This window comes from Rhinatrema bivittatum, chromosome 9 (genome assembly GCF_901001135.1).
Source record: "Rhinatrema bivittatum chromosome 9, aRhiBiv1.1, whole genome shotgun sequence".
Lineage (NCBI taxonomy): Eukaryota > Metazoa > Chordata > Amphibia > Gymnophiona > Rhinatrematidae > Rhinatrema > Rhinatrema bivittatum.
In genome coordinates this window covers 42,252,276-42,271,726 of record NC_042623.1, presented here as the reverse complement: position 1 = coordinate 42,271,726, position 19,451 = coordinate 42,252,276, and the positions used below count along the sequence as shown (strand labels likewise).

Here is a 19,451-nt window from a genome sequence, read left to right as displayed (position 1 = left end):
GGCTCCCCACCATCCAACTCTCCCAATGTCTCATATGTGTCCGTGGGTGGTTGCGTCTTTTGGACCGCTCGCTAGGACCCTGATGATGCGGACTCCCGCTCCTGGAAAATCTGCGTCCCGTGGCCTTCCTGGTGAGGTACGCTTGTGAAGAAGCAGCAGGAAGTCAGGAGAAAAAGCAGCAGTATCCTCAGAATCCTGATCCAGGAGGTTCTCATCCTCCTTAAACAGAGGTGCCTGGGACCCCCGGGCCTCTGTGGATCTTCTGTCGACCGGGGAGAGCAGTGGGGGAAGGTCTCCCTCTTCTCCCGCCTTATCAGCAGCTGCAGACAAGAAAGCCATGATGGCTGCCGCTCCCTCTGAAAACGGGAAGACGCTATCACCTGCATCATAACCCTCGCAGACTCCACGGGTACCCGATGCCTTTCCGCCGGTCTCTACGCTGTCCCCAAGCTGCCATGTCCTCCTGGAGCGGCATTGGGAACAGATTCCGCTTTGAGAAAGATGTGCACGAATGCACCTCTCCACAGGTTGCACTGTAACTGCCACGTGGCATAGCCCCTAGCGATGTGCTGCCACATGAAAAAGGCCACTGCTGCGAAAAGAGAAATGAAGAGGAACGGATCCCCCACCAAGCCGACTGCAATTCCCCCCCCCCCCCCCCCCCGCCACACTACAGAGTCCTGATTGAAAAAGAAAGGGAAACACTTTATACTTTACTGTTTTTTTGTTTTTTTTTAAATCAAACTTTAAAAGATAAACAAACACTTCTCTGAAGCAGGGCTGCAGCACTGGTTGTCCTCTTGGCAGGAGTTAGGGGGGAGGGAGGGAACCGGTGCCATCAGTTATCCCCCCTCGGCGGCAAAAGGACCGAAGCAAAGAAGGGGCTTCCAACCCCTTGCTTGTCCAAGCCTCAACCAGAAGGGGTCTGCCAACCTTCTGGGAGGAACTCTTCCAGTTTAAAATTGTTATCCTTTTTTTTTTTTTAAACTACGCAGATTGCAGGTTTTGCACCACCACCATCTGCTGGAGACAGAGAAATATTGGTGGACTGCAGGTGGCACACCAGGTTATATGCCAATGTCAGCGAAACATTCTCTGTCTCCATCTGTTGGAAGGGAGGCAAAATGCAGGAGTCTGGACTGAGCTGTGGTACGTACAGGGAAATGAGGATTTACAAAGGAAACTTCCACGCATAAGTTGACTTTGAAAATCCGCAGGTGGCTAGCCAGGTACGCGTTCAGACTACCTCGCACAGAGTTATGCCTGCCATTCAAGCGGAGTGTAACTTGTGCGTGCACACTTGCGCACAGACTTTTTAAAATCAAAAATTATATGCACGAGTTGCAACTCCGCACCAATTCCACGTCTGCTCGGTTCTCCAAAATGCACGTGCAAAACCAGGTCATGGGAGCACGTTTATGCAAACAGAGCCCTATTGATTTTTCCCAAGTTGATTTACGCACGCAAATCCTTTTGACATTTACCCCATTAAAGCCTAATCCATTGGGTAGCTAATGATTAAATCATGAATGATTCTCAGTCTTGTGCACCATAAACTTCTCTCAAAGTTGTGGCAACGTTCCATCAGAGATAGGACAGCAGTGTTGTAGGAAGAGTCTCTTTACAGAAGAAAACACATCCCAACCCCAGAAATATTCCAGAAGTAGTCATGCTCGCCCTGTGTGAATGACGAGCTGTTGTTGCTAAATCCTTGCTCTCTGTGCACTGTGAAAGCAGCCACGTTAACAAGTGATGTCGTGTCCAAACCACTTCATTTGTTTGCAGCGATGATGTCACAGATAACATCTCATAACATGGTGACCAGAGAAGATGTCTGCTTCAGAGCTTACAGGGAACAGTTTAAAGTCAACAGTAGACATTTTAATAGGGTGTTGTAAACACACCTAGTTGCTGTGCATACTTTTGAAATAAAATATGGAACTCTACACAGGGGGAGAAAATGTGGATGAGGGGAGACATCCAACAGAGGGCGTTACTGACAGCATTAGCCACTCTAGCCCTATGGGTGCTTGGGGACAGTTTGCCAGCATTAGTCCACGTCTGGCTGAAGATTGCTAACTCACCCCAGGTCGGCTGAACAGGCTGACCCAGTTCTAATTTTGCCCTGTTGCTTATATGTCCTTGTTCATTTTGATTGTACAGTTCCCCCCTGAATCTGGCTGGGTTGCCTTGAAGGGTCTTGGATCAGAGAAAGTAAGGCAGGTTCACCTCTTAGGTTCAAATAGGCTTGAAACCACCCTTCCTCCTTCCCTCCGGGGTTTAAACGTAGCCCCACTATGAGTTCAGACTGCATTAGCCCTTAGGCCTGAATCTGCTTGAACTAAAGTTTAGTTTTTTTGGGTTCCCTTACATGAGAGAACGGTTCTGGATAGGGCTGGGCCTCAGTAGTGTCTCTTCCACAGTATCCAGGCTTCGATTCCAGTTCAGCCTTCCGTAGGATCTCGCTCTCCTTCTGTCTGCTCCAGTCTTGACTTAAAATCCCTCCATTTGTTCTCCGCTGTGCTCGGATGGGCATAGAGCCTCCAGCTGTCCCACGCTTTGGAGATCTTACTTCAGGGTCTCATTCAACCTCTGCAGTTGCTCACTTTTCACATGGCCACCTGTTCTGGAACCGATATTCACTGTCTTTCCCTGTATTCCCTCTGTAAGGGAGGTCAATGCCATCACACTTTTTAAGAAAAAAAGATGAAACCTGTGCCTCAGCGACGGGACAGGAAACATGATATTTTATGGGGAGAGATGCTGGGATGCATATACATGGCCCAGAGGGACTGCCAGCGAGAGAAAGCCTTTCTTCAGGATTTCCAATATGAATATTAATGAGATACATTAGTGTGCATCCAAGAACCAGACTATCCTGAAAAGCGGCTCTGTTTAGGGCACTCAGTATTGACCCTGCGGGAAAGAAGAGTGGATTTAGGATTGTATTTTAAATGGAATTTCTCGACTTCCCAAACCTGCAGGCACAGTAAATATGTCCCTTCCCAGAGGGCTTTACCCTTTATAAAATACGCAGGTAAAGGGGTACGCAGACAGGTTCAGATGAGGCATTCCAGAGGGGGGCCAGGATTTTCATTGATGTGCACACTTTTTTTTTTTTATTATTTTAAAAATTGTATGCGCATACATTTTTTTTTTATGGCTGAATGACCTGCATCAGATAGCAAGTGTAGCTGTGAGCAGGTAGTTTTACCAAGGTAATGCTCAAAGTAAACTTGCATGCATAAATTCACTTAAAACGTGGCGTGACAGCCCACAAATTTATGCCGGCTGTTACAAAATGACCCTCTAAGTTTAGACTTGAGGCAACAGAAAGTGAAATGGCTTGCCCAAAGTCGCAATGAATGTCGCTGGCATTTGAATCCTGGTTCTCAGGCTACTGCTCTAACCACTAGGCTAGTCCTCCACTCCTAATGACCAAAAACCGAAGACAAAGGACACACTTGCCTTTGGAGATCATTAGCGACTCATGAGGAAGATGGGGTTTTGGGGTTTTTTTTTACAATATTGAGTGAAATTGCCGGCCTGTATATATGGAATGGGGAGTGTGTGTGTGTGTGCGTATGCGTAGTGACATGATTGAGTCCCTGTTATGTCATGAAAAAGGACTTATCAATGGGGCTTTGTTACGAAATTCACTAAAACTTCATGAAAATGTTTTCTAGACTGTGCTGGCTGCCATTGTGATGGTGAACCTGAAAGGGATGTTTAAACAGTTCAGCGACATCCCTCATTTCTGGAGGACGAGCAAGATTGAACTGGTTAGTGATGGATGCATACCAAAGCCTATTCTCTCCGTGCCCAGCTGTAGTCTAAGCTGTTTTAAGTGTGGACGTAGAACTTCATGTTTTGACCATTTTTAAGGTGGTTCAGGAAGATATCGCAACCTAGGCAGAATCCATTTTTTTAACACAAGGTGTCTTTGCAAGACAAACTGGGCCTTTGCCAGTAGCCCAGAGCTCAGAACAATCATCGTATCCACTTGAGGTACTGAGTACATATTAATTATCCATGTTGAAAACAATATGTAGAGCAATTGCTGGTTTAAGTAGGTATGTAGCCTGATAGATTGCCTTTTTATTGAAAATTGTTCCCCCTCAAAATGGCTAAATAATACGCGGGCTTTGACACTGTTCATACTTTTAGCAGGGTTAAAAAAGAGCGTTTCCCAGGGTGTGCTTGGGTCTGGGGTGGGTGGATAAACAGTATGCGTGCATTGGGGTTTGCAAATGTGCTGATCTTGTCTTATCTTGGAAGCTAAGCAGGGTTGGGCCTGGTTAGTACTTGGATAGGAGACCACCTGCTATACCAGGAGCTGTAGGTTATTTTACCCCCAATAGCAGGTGTAGATATGCACGCATACCTTGTAAACAAGATAGCTACAAGGTACGCATGTACCACAGTACTATTGAGAAACCAGAGTTCAGCTGAGATACACAGCAGCTCTGATTTTATTAATTTATGTCTTGAGCACATTTTGTTTGATTGCAGTTTGTCTGTCTGTCTGACGCGCAATCTCACAGGTGAAGACCAGGCATATAGCAGCAAACAGGCAGATGAGAGGGTAACTAGGAGCCAGGCTGAGGATGTGTCAGCACAGTTCTCTTCCCCCACTGTCAGGCCGATACAGTACAGTGCGCGCCGGAGCGCACTGTTAACCTGCCCTTGGACGTGCATTTTCCCTTACCCCTTATCCAGTAAGGGGCGGAAAACGCGCATTCAACCCGCGGCACCTAATAGCGCCCTCAACATGCAAATACATGTTGATGGCCCTATTAGGTATGCCCGCGCGATACAGTAAGTAAAATGTGCAGCCAAGCCGCACATTTTACTTTAAGAAATTAGCGCCTACCCAAAGGTAGGCGCTAGTTTCTGCCAGCACCGGGAAAGTGCACAGAAAAGCAGTAAAAACTGCTTTTCTGTGCACCCTCCGACTTAATATCATGGCGATATTAAGTCGGAGGTCCCGAAGAGTAAAAAAAGTAAAAAAAAAAAAAAGAGAAAAAAAAAAAAGTAAAATGGGCCGGCGGCTGTCGGGCCGAAAACCGGATGCTCAATTTTGCCAGCGTCCGGTTTCCAAGCCCGTGGCTGTCAGCGGGCTCGAAAACCTACTCCGGCAAAATTGAGCGTCGGCTGTCAAACCCGCTGACAGCCGCCGCTCCAGGTCAAAAGGAGGCGCTAGGGACGCGCTAGTGTCCCTAACGTCTCCTTTTGCCCGTTTCTACCGCACCACCTAATTAGCATACTGAATCGCGCGCATCGGCGAGTGGCCAGCGAGCGCGCGCCAGGAGAGCGGGCGTTCGTCCGCTCTCCCGCGTTTTTACTGAATCGGCCCGTGTGTGATTTGTGATTCTCCGTCCTCTCCTGCCGATTCCACTCTCAGTCCAGCAGAAGGTGGAGGAGAGTGGCGGTGCATCAGGCTTCTTACTCCTCCTCTAACACTTCGGGCCCAGCTGCTGCTTTGATCTGCACAGCAGTACAGTCCCTCCCGGGGCTCAAAGCACTAGTCGAGCCCCCAGCAGCCGGGAAGGAGGACACAGCCCCTTGCACTGTTGCTCTCCTCCTCTTCCTGTGGGCTTGATCAGAGGAGGAAGGGGGGCTTAGATGTAAGAGAATTTTTGGGGAGGAGAGGAGGTTGGTGGAGAGGGCGTGAGGATGTGCGAAGGGGCAGGACTGGAGTCAGGTGAGGGGCACCCCTTCCTCCCACTCAGTTTGGATCCTCCCTCCATCTGGAACCTCCTCTCCAAGCCTTCCAGATCCCAACTCCTGTCACCCAGCTCCTCTCCTCCCCCCCCATTCCCAGTCCTCTTTCCCTCTGCCTTTCCTTTCTCCCCATACCCAACGGAGATCATTCCTAAAATATGCTCTCTTCACTCGCCACGCAAGTGAAGGCTTCCTTCTTTTTAGAACTTGGAAGTGGCCATTTTTGGTTCAGCACATGCACTGGGTTGTTAATTTATCACTACGAGTAGTTTTCTGAGAAATCACTTGGGGAGAAGCTTGCAGTTCTCACAGGCTCGAGGATTCCTGTATCGGCTGTGAAGATTTGAGTGTACTCTTATATTACATTAAGCAGAAATAATACACTTGAAATATATATTTCCAGCCATTGGGCTCCATCAACCAAGTCAGGTTGTTGTGAATAGATAGAAGGTTTTAAGGCAATAGAATGGTAGTTGGAGTGCTTTTGATTGATACTTTGTGTAATATAAACAGAGTGATGGCGTAAATTAATCTGCAGTTTTTCTGTGGTGTCTAGACCATCTGGCTTGTTGCCTTCCTGGCTTCGGTTATCCTGGGCTTAGACTATGGTTTGCTGGTTGCAGTGGCATTTGCCGTCATGACTGTCATTTACAGAACCCAAAGGTTAGAAATGATTTGCTTTAATAATTGAAATTTAAATCTAAAGCCTAGAATAAACTCCAGTGTTCAGTGTGGTGCAGATAACATGGAGGCTCTCCATATTACTTTTTAACCCGTGCCTTACCTCCGTACCTTGGACCTCCCTGTTCTCTGTCCCCTTACTATTGATCCAGTGCCATTCTTTACCACCCAACAAGCCCTGGCATGCCGCAGACGGGCTCAGCTTGGCCCTTGTGACCCGGAACCTTTTTGGCACCCTCAGCTGGGAAGCCTCACTCTACCCCGTCCTTCCTCAGGCAGCTGCCATCTGAAGCCTCTCAGAATGAGTCCTGAATATTGCACCGAAGCCCTTGTCACAGCCAGATAAATCCGTTGCTAGTCACCCTAACCATCGACAACCCATTTCCCTATCCCAGACAGGAAAAAAGAGCAGATTTTCTGTAAATCGCGGTTCTTTCTCTGTTCAATGTGTCTGTTCTCTGATGGTTTTATGTTCACAGCCCCCAGTACAGAATCCTTGGTCAGATTCCCAATACAGACATATACTGCGATGTGGAGGCGTATGAAGAGGTAAGAAGTTTATTATACTACCCTGCTCCTTTGTACTTCCAGCTCAGTCAGACCCTGGGCTGGGTTCTGGCGCCATCAGCTTTCATTCATCTCTACCCAGTGATTTTTTTTTCCCTGTCTTACATTCTGATTCTGCAACCCCCACCAACCATCACCACCATTCCCAGTTTACCCAGTGTGGTTGTTGTATGACGATTAGCAAGAGGAAGCCTTAAAAAAAACCCAAAAACTGTGGGTGATTCCTTTACTTTTGGTAAACAACAGGCATTGCAGATTTCTGTAACTTCATGCAAGCGATGCACTATTGCTAGGAACACACAATCTAGACGCCTGTGCGCCAATGCAATATACTTTTGTGTGCCAGAAAAGCATATTTCTCCCTAGTGTGCCCTTTTCCTATGCCACTTCGGTTTCGTTCTCATTAGAATATTGCATCAGGCGCACAGGGGATGTGGATGCACTTGTATTAGGAAAACAGGCGCTCAATATGAGCGCCTGTTCTTTGCACACGTGTTATTGCATCGGCCTGTCTGTTAGCAAAGTAGTCAGTACTGGTTAGGAATGCAGGAGTCTCTTGGCTCAGTATGAAAATTTCAGGTCAGCGTCTGTCTTCGGACACAGGAGATCAGGCAGCCTCTGTGTAAAAATCTCAGAGGTGAGGCTGCTGGCCCTCAAGGTGTCAACGGCCATTGGTGATGGCAGACTATTGGCTCCTTTGATTGTCATGGCTTATCTAGTAGCCAAATTAGCATAGTCAATGCATATAGATGAGGGCCAGAGACCTTTTGATTGGAATACTCTCCCTGATTTTTACTTTTTTTTTTAATAAAAGTGAATTGTTCAGTTTTGCCTATGTGGCTGCATGGTCTTGAGAATGTTTAAAGATAAGTAACAATGTATTTCAGGCAAGGCCAAAGACAGACAGTCTGGTGAGACTGCCAAAAAATGTTATAACCAAGGCTGTTTTTGCAATGTCTACAATTCTCTTTCTTAAATCATGGAGTAGAATAACCAGAATCCTTTGCTCTTCTTCCATCTTTGGTTCAGAGAGAACAGGCTTCTTTAACACATGATCAGAGTTTTGGCCTGAATTGGGCCTACATTATTCACTCCCAGGGATGGCAATGGCTTTCCCAAGTCTACCTGGCTAATAATTGTTTAGAGATCATTCCTCCAGGAAATTGTCAAAACCTCTTTTAAACCCCACGTCTTTTGGCAACACGGTTTGATTATTCACTGAGTGAACGAGTACTTTCTATGATTTGTCTTAAATCTGCTAGTTCTTAGTTTCACAGAGTGTCCCCTTGTTTTGGTATTATTTGAAAGGGTAAATAACCATCCCTTATTCACCTGTTGTACCCTATTCATGATTTTATAAACTTCTATCATGTCCCCACTCAGACTTCTCTTTTACAAGCTCAAGAGCTCTAGCCTACGTAGCCTCGTAGGGGAGCTGTTCCATGCCCTTTACCATTTTTTTTTGCCTTTCTCCTTTTCTGGTACTGCTATGCTCTGAGATGGAACGACCAGAACTGCCACAGTACTCAAGGTGCAGTCGTACCATGGCTCGATACAGAGGCAATATGATACCTTCCGTTTTATATGTCCATTCCTTTTCAGATAATTTATAACATTCTATTTGCTTTTTGGACCATCGCCATGCACTGAGCTGAGGATTTCAGTGTATTGTCCACAAGGACTTCCAGGATCCTTTTCCTGGATGGTGACTCTCAGTACTGAATTTAACATCATGTACCTGCAGTTGGGATTATTTTCCCCTATATGTATCACTTTGTACTTTTCACATTAATTTTCACATTAAATATCATCTTTTTGCTCCTCAGGTAAAGGAATTCCCAGGAATAAAAATATTTCAAGCCAACTCTTCACTTTATTTTGCCAACAGTGAGCTGTATGTCAGTGCACTGAAGAAAAAGGTAGGCAAAACTGGTTTTCCCTCTTAAAAGCTGGAATTTGGTTACTGTTCACCTAAGTTACTGTTCCCTCGGCTCTTTTAGGGAACAAGTTTCCAAATTATGCGGGTGGTTGCAAAGTCCGCGGGTACTTCGATCCACAGGCTTCCAACCAGTTCTCAAAAGGAAAGTACAAGTGTGCTTTCCTGTTGAAAAATGCCTTGTGAAAAAGTACATGCAGAGAAAAAAAAAAAAAAAAGCCAAGGGCCTGCTTTTTCTGTGGATCCTTTCCTGTTCCTACCCCAGATCAGTCCAGACAAGTGAGTTTTCTGCATCCCTACCAGCAGATGGAGGCAGAGAATAAAAACTTTGAGGCACTGCCACATAACCGAGAGTGCCACCTGCACTCCTCATATGCAAGAATTTTAAATCGTGCGCACGATTGCGCGCGTTTGATTTAAAATGCACCTTCCACGTGTATGTGTGCTCCTAATTTTAAACGGTCATCCGAGCAAACGTCATTCACATATCTTTCTTAGGACTTTGTTGGCTTTAACGAACTCAGGTTAAGTGGATTTTAAAACATGCTCAATATGAAGACCATTCCTGGGTTCCCCAAATAGTCCACCAGTTTGCCTGGTCTGTCTCAAGGTCATCCAGACTCCTCTGATTCTTCAGCCTTCCCCTAATTGATTTAGGCCTAAACAGATATTTATGAAGACTTGCACCTCATCGGGAGCAGAAATAAACATAGGCGGCTGACAGCCTGCTCCGTGCTGTGGCCGTCTGTTTTAAAATGCAGAGTTACGCATGCTCCATCCCTTAATTCCATGTGCTCCACTCCCTAATTCCGCCCCTTTTATGTTTTGCTTGAGCAGACACACATATGCGTGTAATTTGCGGCTTTTAAAATATACGTTGCTTGGGCGCTGATCATGTATATGGGACTTTTAGCACGAAAATGCAAAACTCCACTCACTGCTGCCTCCCCTGACCTAAGTCCAGCCCACCTACCTTTCCCTCTGATAAAAGTACACGCATTATTGATCCCCACGCCTGCTTTTCATCAGCCGCTATACCCAGGTAAATGGCTTTTGCAACTTGCTCTCTTAATATCTCCTTCTCAGAGTTTGCTCTCCAAAAATAAAAGGGATCCAAAGCAAAATCTATCTGGTCCCATAGATCTCTGCATGGGGGTGTAACAAGTTACAGTACGAAGAAATCATGGTGTATTTTAAGATTCTGTAACTATGAATTAAAAGACATTTGTAACATAATTATTATACTTTGATTCCTTCATGTTTAAGGTAATTCAGTTGGTGGAATCATATTTTTCTTCCTTTGTTGGTTTGCACAAGTTACAGTATGCCAATTTTTAGAGAACATTGGGGTGTATGTTTCATCCTGTGAATATGTTTTATATGAGAACAGTTTCATTTGTCCTGGTCGTGTGATGGTGAATTTGAATTCCCCAGGAAGTGTTACCAAGATTAATATATTTTGATTACTGTATTTCCGCAGACTGGAATTGATCCTTGTGCCATCCTCATAGCCAGGAAAAAAGCTCTGAAGAGGCATGCCAAGGAAATGAAGGTCTTGAAGGAACAGAAAAAGGCGACAGTCTTAAAACTTGTGAGTATGATACGTGCGTTTTCTTGGGTTGCAAACACGGATGTAGTTTGTCTCTACCTGCGTTTACTTGAGATGCCAACCAGGCTCAGGGAGGGAGGCTGTGATTTTGTGTGTGTGTGTCTGAGGCTTTGTGTATGTGTATCTGAGGTTATATATGTTATATAGGTTATATATATATTGCCAAACTGACCACTACGAGGAACATAGCCTTCTCTATCACAGGACCCAAATTATGGAACACCCTTCCTCACTACCTAAGTTCACTCAGTGACATCAAATCATTTAAAAAGGAACTCAAAACCTGGTATTTCAATCTAACTTTCCGTGATGGCGTCAGTTAAGTTGTCCACAACTTCCTTCCTCACTCCTCTCCTACGCACATCACGCTCGAACCCCCTCGAATGTCCTCCCCTTCCCCCCTTCACCCTGCCTCTCTCCCCTCTCTCTTCTCCGATCCTCCCCGCCTCATCTATTCCTCCTGCAATCCTCACCTATCTAGGAGCTCTGCCCTACGCCCCCCCATCTTTATGATTTTAATGTTTGTTGTAAAATGTTCCCTTCAAGTTTGTATTCGTTGCTCCTTCTCTCCTATATCCCTTTCTCAGTTACCAGTATATTAAGTTGTGCCAGTGTTATAAAATTGTATTAAGTTGTTATCTTGTAAACCGGAATGAAGGCATCTCGCTATACTTCGGTATATAAAAGCCTCGAAATAAATAAATAAATAAATAAAAAAACAAACAAACAAACAAACAAATAAATGTGTGTGTGTGAGAGTCTGTCTGAGGCTGTGTGTATGTGTATCTGAGGTTATATGTGTGTGTGTGTGTGTGTGTGTGTCTGTCTGTCTGAGGCTGTGTTTATGTGTATCTGAGGTTATATGTGTGTGTCTGAGGCTGTGTGTGTGTGTATCTGAGGTTATATGTGTGTGTGTGTGTGTGTGTGTTTGTGTGTCTGAGGCTACGTGAGGGAAGCTGTGAGTGGGCATGTGTTTGTCGGTCAGGAAGGTTGTGTATGTTTGTGCGTTTTGATCAAGGTTTGTGTGTGTAAGGTTGTAAAAGAGAGAGAAAATAAAAAAGAAATTAAAATGTGAAATGAAAAAGTGGTCTGACAGAAAGAAAATGCTTAAAAAGACGTAGGGAGAAGAAAAGAATGGAAGGGAGGAAGCAGCTGCAGTAGAAAGGGACTAGAGGAGGAGGACTGAAAGCCTTGGCAGTGATTTGTCTCCCCACCTTGTGTGTACAGTGTGGATGGTTGTGGATCTTTTGCATACAAATGTCTTGGGGAGGTGGGTTTGTGTCGGCTGCCATGGCACTGCATCCAAGATTTAAGGTTCATGGTACAAAACCACAAGTTTGTTGCTGAACTGGTAAGCATAGGCTATCTCCTTGCTGTACAGTGATCCCTTGGGACACAGCTGGCTGTTATAAAGAGGGCTTGTTAAAAGAATGTGACTGCTCTCATGCATCCTGCAGTACATGTGCTCTGTGGGAGAAGCCTTCGTGTGCTAGAATCAAGCTCCCTTGTTATGTAAAAGACCAGTTTACAGTGTTCTCCAGTGCGGGCTCGTGCATAGGTGCAGTCACCCTACCGAAGATAAATGAAAAGATCAGAGATGAGCTCAGAGTGGAAGGAGGAGAGATGAAGAGGGGGACGGAGTGATGAGGAGTGGAAAGAGCAAACAAGAGGGGCAGTGACAATACTGCGTGCGCTTTGATACTGATAGATTATTTTTGTGTTCCAGAGTAGCGATATGCAGATAGGCGCGCAGCATGAGCTGATGAATGATGAGATGTCGTCAGAGCTCGCCGTCAATGGGAGGAGTGCCTCGGCGGACACCGTGCTCCAGGAGCTGCCTTCCAAAGAACTGGAGCATTTCCTAAAGCCGCCAATCGACATTCACTCTATAATTCTGGATTTTACGCCTGTCAACTTTATCGATTCTGTTGGTGCAAAAACCCTGATCTCTGTAAGCACCTCTCTGCCATACATTGCTTTGTCAGAACAATGGACAGTCCGTGCTCAGAGAAGAAAAGTGAGCTCTGCGTTTGTGTATGGGGCTCCATAAGTGGCACTGGTGACCTAAGTCCTTCCATACCCAGATAGTGGCAGTGTCAGCTTCCCCTACACACGTCCTCCACAAGCCTGCCTTGAGCCTGTTCTAGACAGCCCATGTCTAGAACTAAAGGGAGCCCATCGGGCGTGGTTTTGTCCTGATAATTGCTGCAAATGAACACTGTCATTGATTCCCTTACATGCGGAAGCTGTGATTTTTGGATCCCGTGCCTGTTTTTTTTTTTTTTAATCAGTCCTTCCTTTTTTATATTTTTAATGTGATTGATGCTGCAGGAATGTGTGGTGGTGCTGCAGTGCTGACCCTGAATGAACGTGGCTCAGTGCGGCAGTGACCCTGCAGAAAGTTCATGCAGCCGGTTACATCAAAAGCGCCGTCACACCACTGCAGTGCCCTGCTAAGATAATAAAGAGAGCAGCGCTGCTTTTTAAAGCCTGCACCTGCCTCCTATGCATGTTTATAGGATTTATTTTTTTTTTTTGCAGCTCTGCAGTCCTGGAATATTAGAATATCGGTTATAATCCTCTTGTTTTTGTGCAGTGGTGAGAGAGCTTTACTGCTCTAATTCGGCTGATCAAAGATTTTCGTGTAAACAAAGTAACCTGCACAGCCCCAAGGGTTGCCTGATACCAACTTACTAAATTTACCCATGAAGGGGAAAAGGGTGGGCCCAGACAGACTGGCTTGAAGGGAACCTTCCAAGGTATCCTTGGCGTTTACCAAAGAATATGATGAATCACATGCAGCCTCTTGCCTTGCCCGTGAAACCCCTTCTATTTCTATAATAGGGCTTCATGCGCAAAACTTTAATAAAAAAAAGGCACTTGGGGGTTAAAGATTTCACAATGATATTTTTTGTATTAAGTTTACTATGTTTACATGCAGGTTTGATCAATATATTAGCAATACACAGCTCTTTTTTTAGGATCTCTCAGGGCATATTGATGTTTCAGTGATCTAATCGGTTTGTAGATGTGAACTCAAAACAATAGGAACCCCCGAAAAATGCCGGTGAAACTTTCACAAGGCTTACACGCGGCAGTTTGGCCTGCATAGCAATTTATGCGTATAAATGTTGGCCACACCTATATATATATATTTTTTTTTACATGCGCACAGTTCCTCGCAGACTCTGATTTCTGCGCATATTCTGCAGTTTTGAAAATACCATCTACTCGCTGGGGCGCCTTTTTATGCGCGCACCTGCTATTTTTTTTATGTGCACATCTTTTGAAACTTCACCTCTGATATCTGATACAAGTACTTTGTATTAAATTTCATGTGTGCTTGGTGCAGAAATCATCACAGCTAATGCATTTTTTCAAGATTTGTGTGATGACAAAGATGCTTCTCCCTGTTTATTGGGGAATATCGAATTGGTTTACTTAATGGACCTGAGTACATGCTTATATGTCCCTTTTAATATTGTTGCAGATCATTAAAGAATACAAAGAAATTGGTGTCAGCATATACATAGCAGGCTGCAGCGGTAAGTTGTTTTTTTTTTGCTTTGCTTCCTGCTTTTGAGATGAACAATGATTTGCATCCTAATTCTGGAGCCCTAGTGGACTGTACAAAAATCCCTTCTCAGAGTAAGGTTAGAGATTGAGGGCCCTTACCTGCCTTTGTGCAGCGGACTTAATGAATTGTGGACATGTGCTGTCCTGTTCAGTTTATTTCCTATTGTGGTAGATTGAAATGATTTGAAAAAAAAAATGATTTTCAAAAACTTTCCAACTTGGTGGATTCACAAAACCTGACCAGTTGAAATGTTCCCAGCAGACAACAAATTTATTTATTATTTATTTATTTGAAATTTTTGTATACCGACATTCGTTAGGCAAACATCACATCGGTTTCCATGTAACATAAAAACTGGCCAACATGGCTTTACAATGAAACTGATAATGGAACTGGGTGGAGGTAAGGGAGGGGAAACAAAAGGGAATTACTGAACGAAAAGAATATAAGCTATAAACATGATGATATATAAGCAATAAAAATTGAAATGAGACTGAAAAATAGCGCTACACAAAGGAGAAATGAATTCTTCCTGAGGGACTGCTCAAACTGGTCCTTGGGCCCTCCTTCCCCAGCCAGTCGGATTGTCAGGATATCTGTAATGAATATGCCTGAGATTTACTTGCATGCACTACCCCTGTGTATGCAGATATTTCTCATGCATATTCATAAGGGGTATCCTGAAAACCTGTCTGGCTAGGGGTAGCCAAGGACTGGTTAGCGGTTATAAGAATGAGACAGGCTGCTCGGGGCACTCAGGCTGATCCGTTCCCGCTGAGTGCGGGAATGGCGGCCATTTTGGATACTTTTGCCGCAGCAGAGGCCAGAGCGGTAGGGGGAGGAGATTTCCCTCCTGACCTTTCTCCAGGTCAAGAAGCACCAGTGTGACCTCAAACTAAAAGCAGCACGTTTAATAAAACCATGAGTGTCCTGGGGCGGGGGAGGAAGAGCAGACAGGGATGGCTTCCCCCCATGCTCCCATGGTAGCTCCGCCCCCAACACCGTCATTTTCTGTCAGCTTGAAGGTGGAGCCATGCACATCAGTGTTCCAAGGCTCCGCTGCGGTTGATTTGTCCCCGGGCCCCTCACCCTCCTAAAGTCAGCTCTGAATAAAACAAATAAACGATATATGAGGATTATGAAGTCTTCCACCACTCTCTACTTCTCTTTTTTTTTTTAATTCCAGGACTGGTTGTAGAAGACCTAAACAGGCTTAATTTTTTTGAAAAATTTGTCAAGAGAGATTTGATCTTCCACAGTCTTCACGATGCCGTGCTCAGTTGCCAGTTCAAAGTTGTCAGCCAGTTCTGTGTGGAAGACAAGGGGCTTGTGGATGGAGGCAAAGAAACCAGGGTCTGAATGTGGTCAACAACCATCAAACTTTTTTTTATCAAAGCCTCATCTTAGGAAGGCAGTTGGAGCACAGCACGAATGTGACGGATTTATTTGGAAAAAGAGGAACAAGCCATAATGCCTTTAACCTGTGATTTGTTTTTAAAGTTTCTGTATGTTCAGCCACAGCTGTATATGTATATGTCCAACATTAACACAGTTGTATGTGTTGCTTAAATGTTTTGTGGGCTGACCATTTATGGGCATTGCTGGTTTTGGAAAGGCGGAGGTACGAGCGCATCCACCCAGAAGCGTAGACGTCATTATCTACTGCTTGAAAGACAAAATATTACAAAATAATGGCAAGTATCTGAAAACCCTCTTTTCAAAATTCTTTCTAAGGGCTGGCAGAAGTGCACTTGAAGGGGAGAGTAGTACAAAATCGATTTTGGTGCAAGAAGCCACTGAAGAGAGTTTTATATTAAAATATTTACGGCCGAATTTTAAAACGGCCGCGTGCATAAAAATCGGCACTTGCACGTGTGGCCGGGCACTGCGTGCGCCACGCATTTTCAAAAGGGCCCAGCCACACGCGTAAGTGCCAATACATGCACAAGTGCCAGGCCCTGAAAAAGGGGCAGGACGGGACAGAAGCCGGCCGGGATAGCGGCCATTAGCCACTGTTCCAGTAACAGCTGGCAGATTACTTCTGCTCCGGATGAGCACTAAGTAAGAAAACAAAAAAAAAGTAAGTTTAAACGAAGGGTTTAGGGGAGGGGAGGAGAGGGGAAGAGGGAGGGAGGGAGTTTAGGTAGGGGGTAGGGAAGTTCCCTCCCAGTCCGTTCCTTAATTGGAGCGGACTGGGAGGGAAAGTGGGAAGGCCCGATTGTGTCGCTCCACGTAACTGCGGGCGCCGGCACGTACATGTTATAAAATCCACGTGTCCATGTGCGTGCGCCGGGAAATGCGCACACATGGATGTGCACGTGCACCCTTTAAAATCTACCCCTTAATTCCCAAAAGTTGAATGAAGTCTGGAGAGAGAAAGTGACACAATTCTTGTGTACGTTTGTTTTCTAACAGTTCTAAAGAAACCAACCCAGAGCTTTTGAGAGTGGAAGCAGCCTCTACAAACTTGCCATACTCCCAGTTCATGTGGTTGGTTTGGTGTTAGAGGCAGTAGGTCACTAATCATGACACAACGTCGCCTCGATTTAGTTTTTATTATTCAATTTAATCCATTTTCTAAAGCTCAATTTGAGCAATTTGAAAAGTGCTGCTAATTTAGAACTGCAAGTCTGTCCATCTGTCTGGCCCAGAGGTTTATTGTGGTTAGAAAGCAATGGAAAGTGAGGGAGGAGAGAACAGAGAGGGGAGGATAGATGGGTGTGGATCAGGCTGAATGGGTGGGAGAGGGGCAGGGATAAGAAAGGGGACATTGAATGGGGGGGAGAAAAGGTTGGATAAGTGCAGATCATGCTGATGAGGTTAGGAGGGGGGGAGAAGAGAGAGGTTTAATATAGGCAGATCAGGCTAATGAGGGGAAGGGGTGAAAAGGTATGCAAAATACACTTTAATAAACCCCTGGATTTATTACTTATTCTTGTTTTAATGCAGTGCAATTCTTCATGCCCTATTTCCTTAGTAAATCATGCTAATTTTAATAGAATAAGAAAATTATTTGAAGTGGATTTTTTGTCAATAAATATGATATGAATCATTTGCTTGCATTATAATATTTAAATTGTCAAGAAGCAGTGCCAGCCTGGTAAAACTGAACTGTGATCAGACTTCTAACTGATATGAAATTATTTATTTATACAGCCATCGCTCTGATGTAAAGTAAAGCGTAATAGATTATAATCTCATACAATATCAACTAAAGTCGACTCCATATGCAGGGTTGTCCTTGTGGGGGTGGAGGGAGGAAGTGGAGGTGACTGCCGTGGACCCTGTGCTTTAAGGGGGCCCTCCCTCAACACCACCACGTTAATCTTGCCCCCCACGATAGTCTTGCCCCTGGCTCTATAATTTCTTGTCAGCTTGGGGCAGTTCATATATGTTGGCGTTCCAGGGCCCCGCTGTGGCAGATTCATCCCAGATGCCACATCCCTCTAAGGTCAGCCGTGTGCATATGATATACCATATATAATTAGGGACCTTTGTTCTTCGGATTTTATTTTATTTTTCCTTGGGAATTTCAATGTTATAAGAAAAGAAATCAGCGTGAAAATGATTTTTCACGGATTTTTTTTTTTTTGTTATAGGATGATTTTTTCCACTGATTTTTTTTTTTTTGTTATGACATTGAAATTCCCAGGAAAAATAAAATAAAAACTGAAGAAGAAGGTTAGTTAGAAGTATGCACATAGAAGTCGATTTTAAAAGCTGTGCTCGCACAAAATTCCCCTCATATGCACATATAAGGGCTGTACACGAGCAACGCTGATTTAAAAAAAGCTGCAAAACACGCATGTAATAAGGGGGCAGGGCTTGAGAGATCCGGGGCAGGACCAAGACGTACGTCTGTAAGTCCGAATTTTAAAACTGGAGACCGCAGCACACGTAACCTTTCTGCTGCTCCAGATGAGGAGCAAGTCTGTAGATCTCGAGTTTTAGGGGTGACAGGACAGGGAGCGCGGGGTCTGGGTCCACTGGGGGGGTTTGCAGGATGAAGAACCAGAGGGGTCTGGAAGTCCTTGATTTTATCACTGGGTGAACTAGTGAACTAATTGGAAAAACTGGGTTGACTCTTATGCGAGCATGATTTAAAATTTGCCGACCTGCGTATGTAAAAGCCGATCTGGTCCTATTGAAGACGTATGCCAGCTGTGCTCGAGTGACCTCTTAAAATTATAGTATATGTTGCGCAGTTGGTGCATTTTAAAATGGACACACATTAGTGCGCGCACAATTAATTCTAGCGTGTCCTTGCTCGCGCGCTGATGCGCACGGGTATGGACTCACATGCGCCTGACAGTGTGGATTTGGTTGTAGTGCTGTAATTTTGTTTTGATTAACTCTTATTGTGGTCCCATACATGCTTCTGGTTTTTATTTGTGATCATTTTAAGTAAACGAAAGACTGATCTTCCTAGGTTTAATGTTTCCTGTCAAACTGCTTGGAATCAGTTTCTTCAGTGTGAAAAATGAACAGCAATGTAACCCTTTATGGCATGATTCCCATGCAGTCTAACATCAGGAGGGTGAAAGCATCATTCGACGGAGTGCAGTGGTTAAGGGCAGCTGGGGGGAGAGCTCCGTCACCCGGAACAGTAAACGGACAAAAACCGTCATGCACAGAACGGTGGCACAGCTGCAGTGAGCTCCAAGCCCAGGAGACAAGGCCATGGAACATGCAACCAGAGCAAGACGCTGCTGTATTTTCAGGCAGGGAAACCTGGCATACTGGATGGGCCAAATTGCCTTTACCTGCAGAAATCTGTTGTTAACATATTGTCATCTACATTGTCACAAGCTGCAGCAGTGGAATATAGGTTTTCAGCAATAGAGCTCATGGCCTCCCTTCATTCTTACCAGAACACCTGGCTAGCTGCAGTTTCTCTGGCGAAAAAAAAACAAAACAGATCAGGTTTAGAACAAAGCAGTGGACAAACGAAATGCAGGAGGCATGAACGTTGTTCAGATGATGCACAGAACAATTATGGTGGAAAGGACTGTAATCACAGCAGCAGAAATGTTGTGCAGCTCTTCAGAAAAGACTTTTAATTTTACAGCCATCCCGGGACTCTCCCTTCCCCCCTCCCATTTTGAAGTTCATTTGATCAGCTCTCAATCAGGTTAAAAGTAAATGGGTTTCCTACTGTGGCATCGCTGTGGCCAGGAGACTCCTGTTCCCTGCCCAAATGGTCTGTGCTGGAGTTTACAGCCTCTTGAAACTTGGAAATTCTTGAAGACTTTAGCAAAGATTTATAAAGTTTACCAAAAAGCGAATATTGGTTGAAATGTCTTTGTCCAGATCTATTTTTTTAGATATCTATTTTCATGTTGTGTGCTGAAAGTGCA

General features: G+C 44.8%; 1 protein-coding gene across 10 annotated transcripts in view; it reads left to right on the top strand.

Moving 5' to 3' along the window:
* The window catches only part of SLC26A5 (solute carrier family 26 member 5), a 93,961-nt gene extending 77,770 nt beyond the window's left edge, over nt 1-16,191 (top strand). For 9 of the 10 annotated variants that reach the window (XM_029616132.1, XM_029616133.1, XM_029616139.1 and 6 more), the window contains 8 exons: nt 3,687-3,782; nt 6,281-6,387; nt 6,885-6,954; nt 8,799-8,891; nt 10,389-10,499; nt 12,244-12,468; nt 14,008-14,062; nt 15,281-16,191. In XM_029616132.1, coding sequence (XP_029471992.1) covers nt 3,687-3,782; nt 6,281-6,387; nt 6,885-6,954; nt 8,799-8,891; nt 10,389-10,499; nt 12,244-12,468; nt 14,008-14,062; nt 15,281-15,453 — 930 coding nt within the window. In that variant the 3' untranslated portion in view covers nt 15,454-16,191. Of the gene's footprint in view, nt 1-3,686; nt 3,783-6,280; nt 6,388-6,884; nt 6,955-8,798; nt 8,892-10,388; nt 10,500-12,243; nt 12,469-14,007; nt 14,063-15,280 lie in introns of those variants that run through there. The other variant, XR_003858653.1, reaches the window with a different exon arrangement.
* The last annotated feature ends 3,260 nt before the right edge of the window (nt 16,192-19,451 follow it).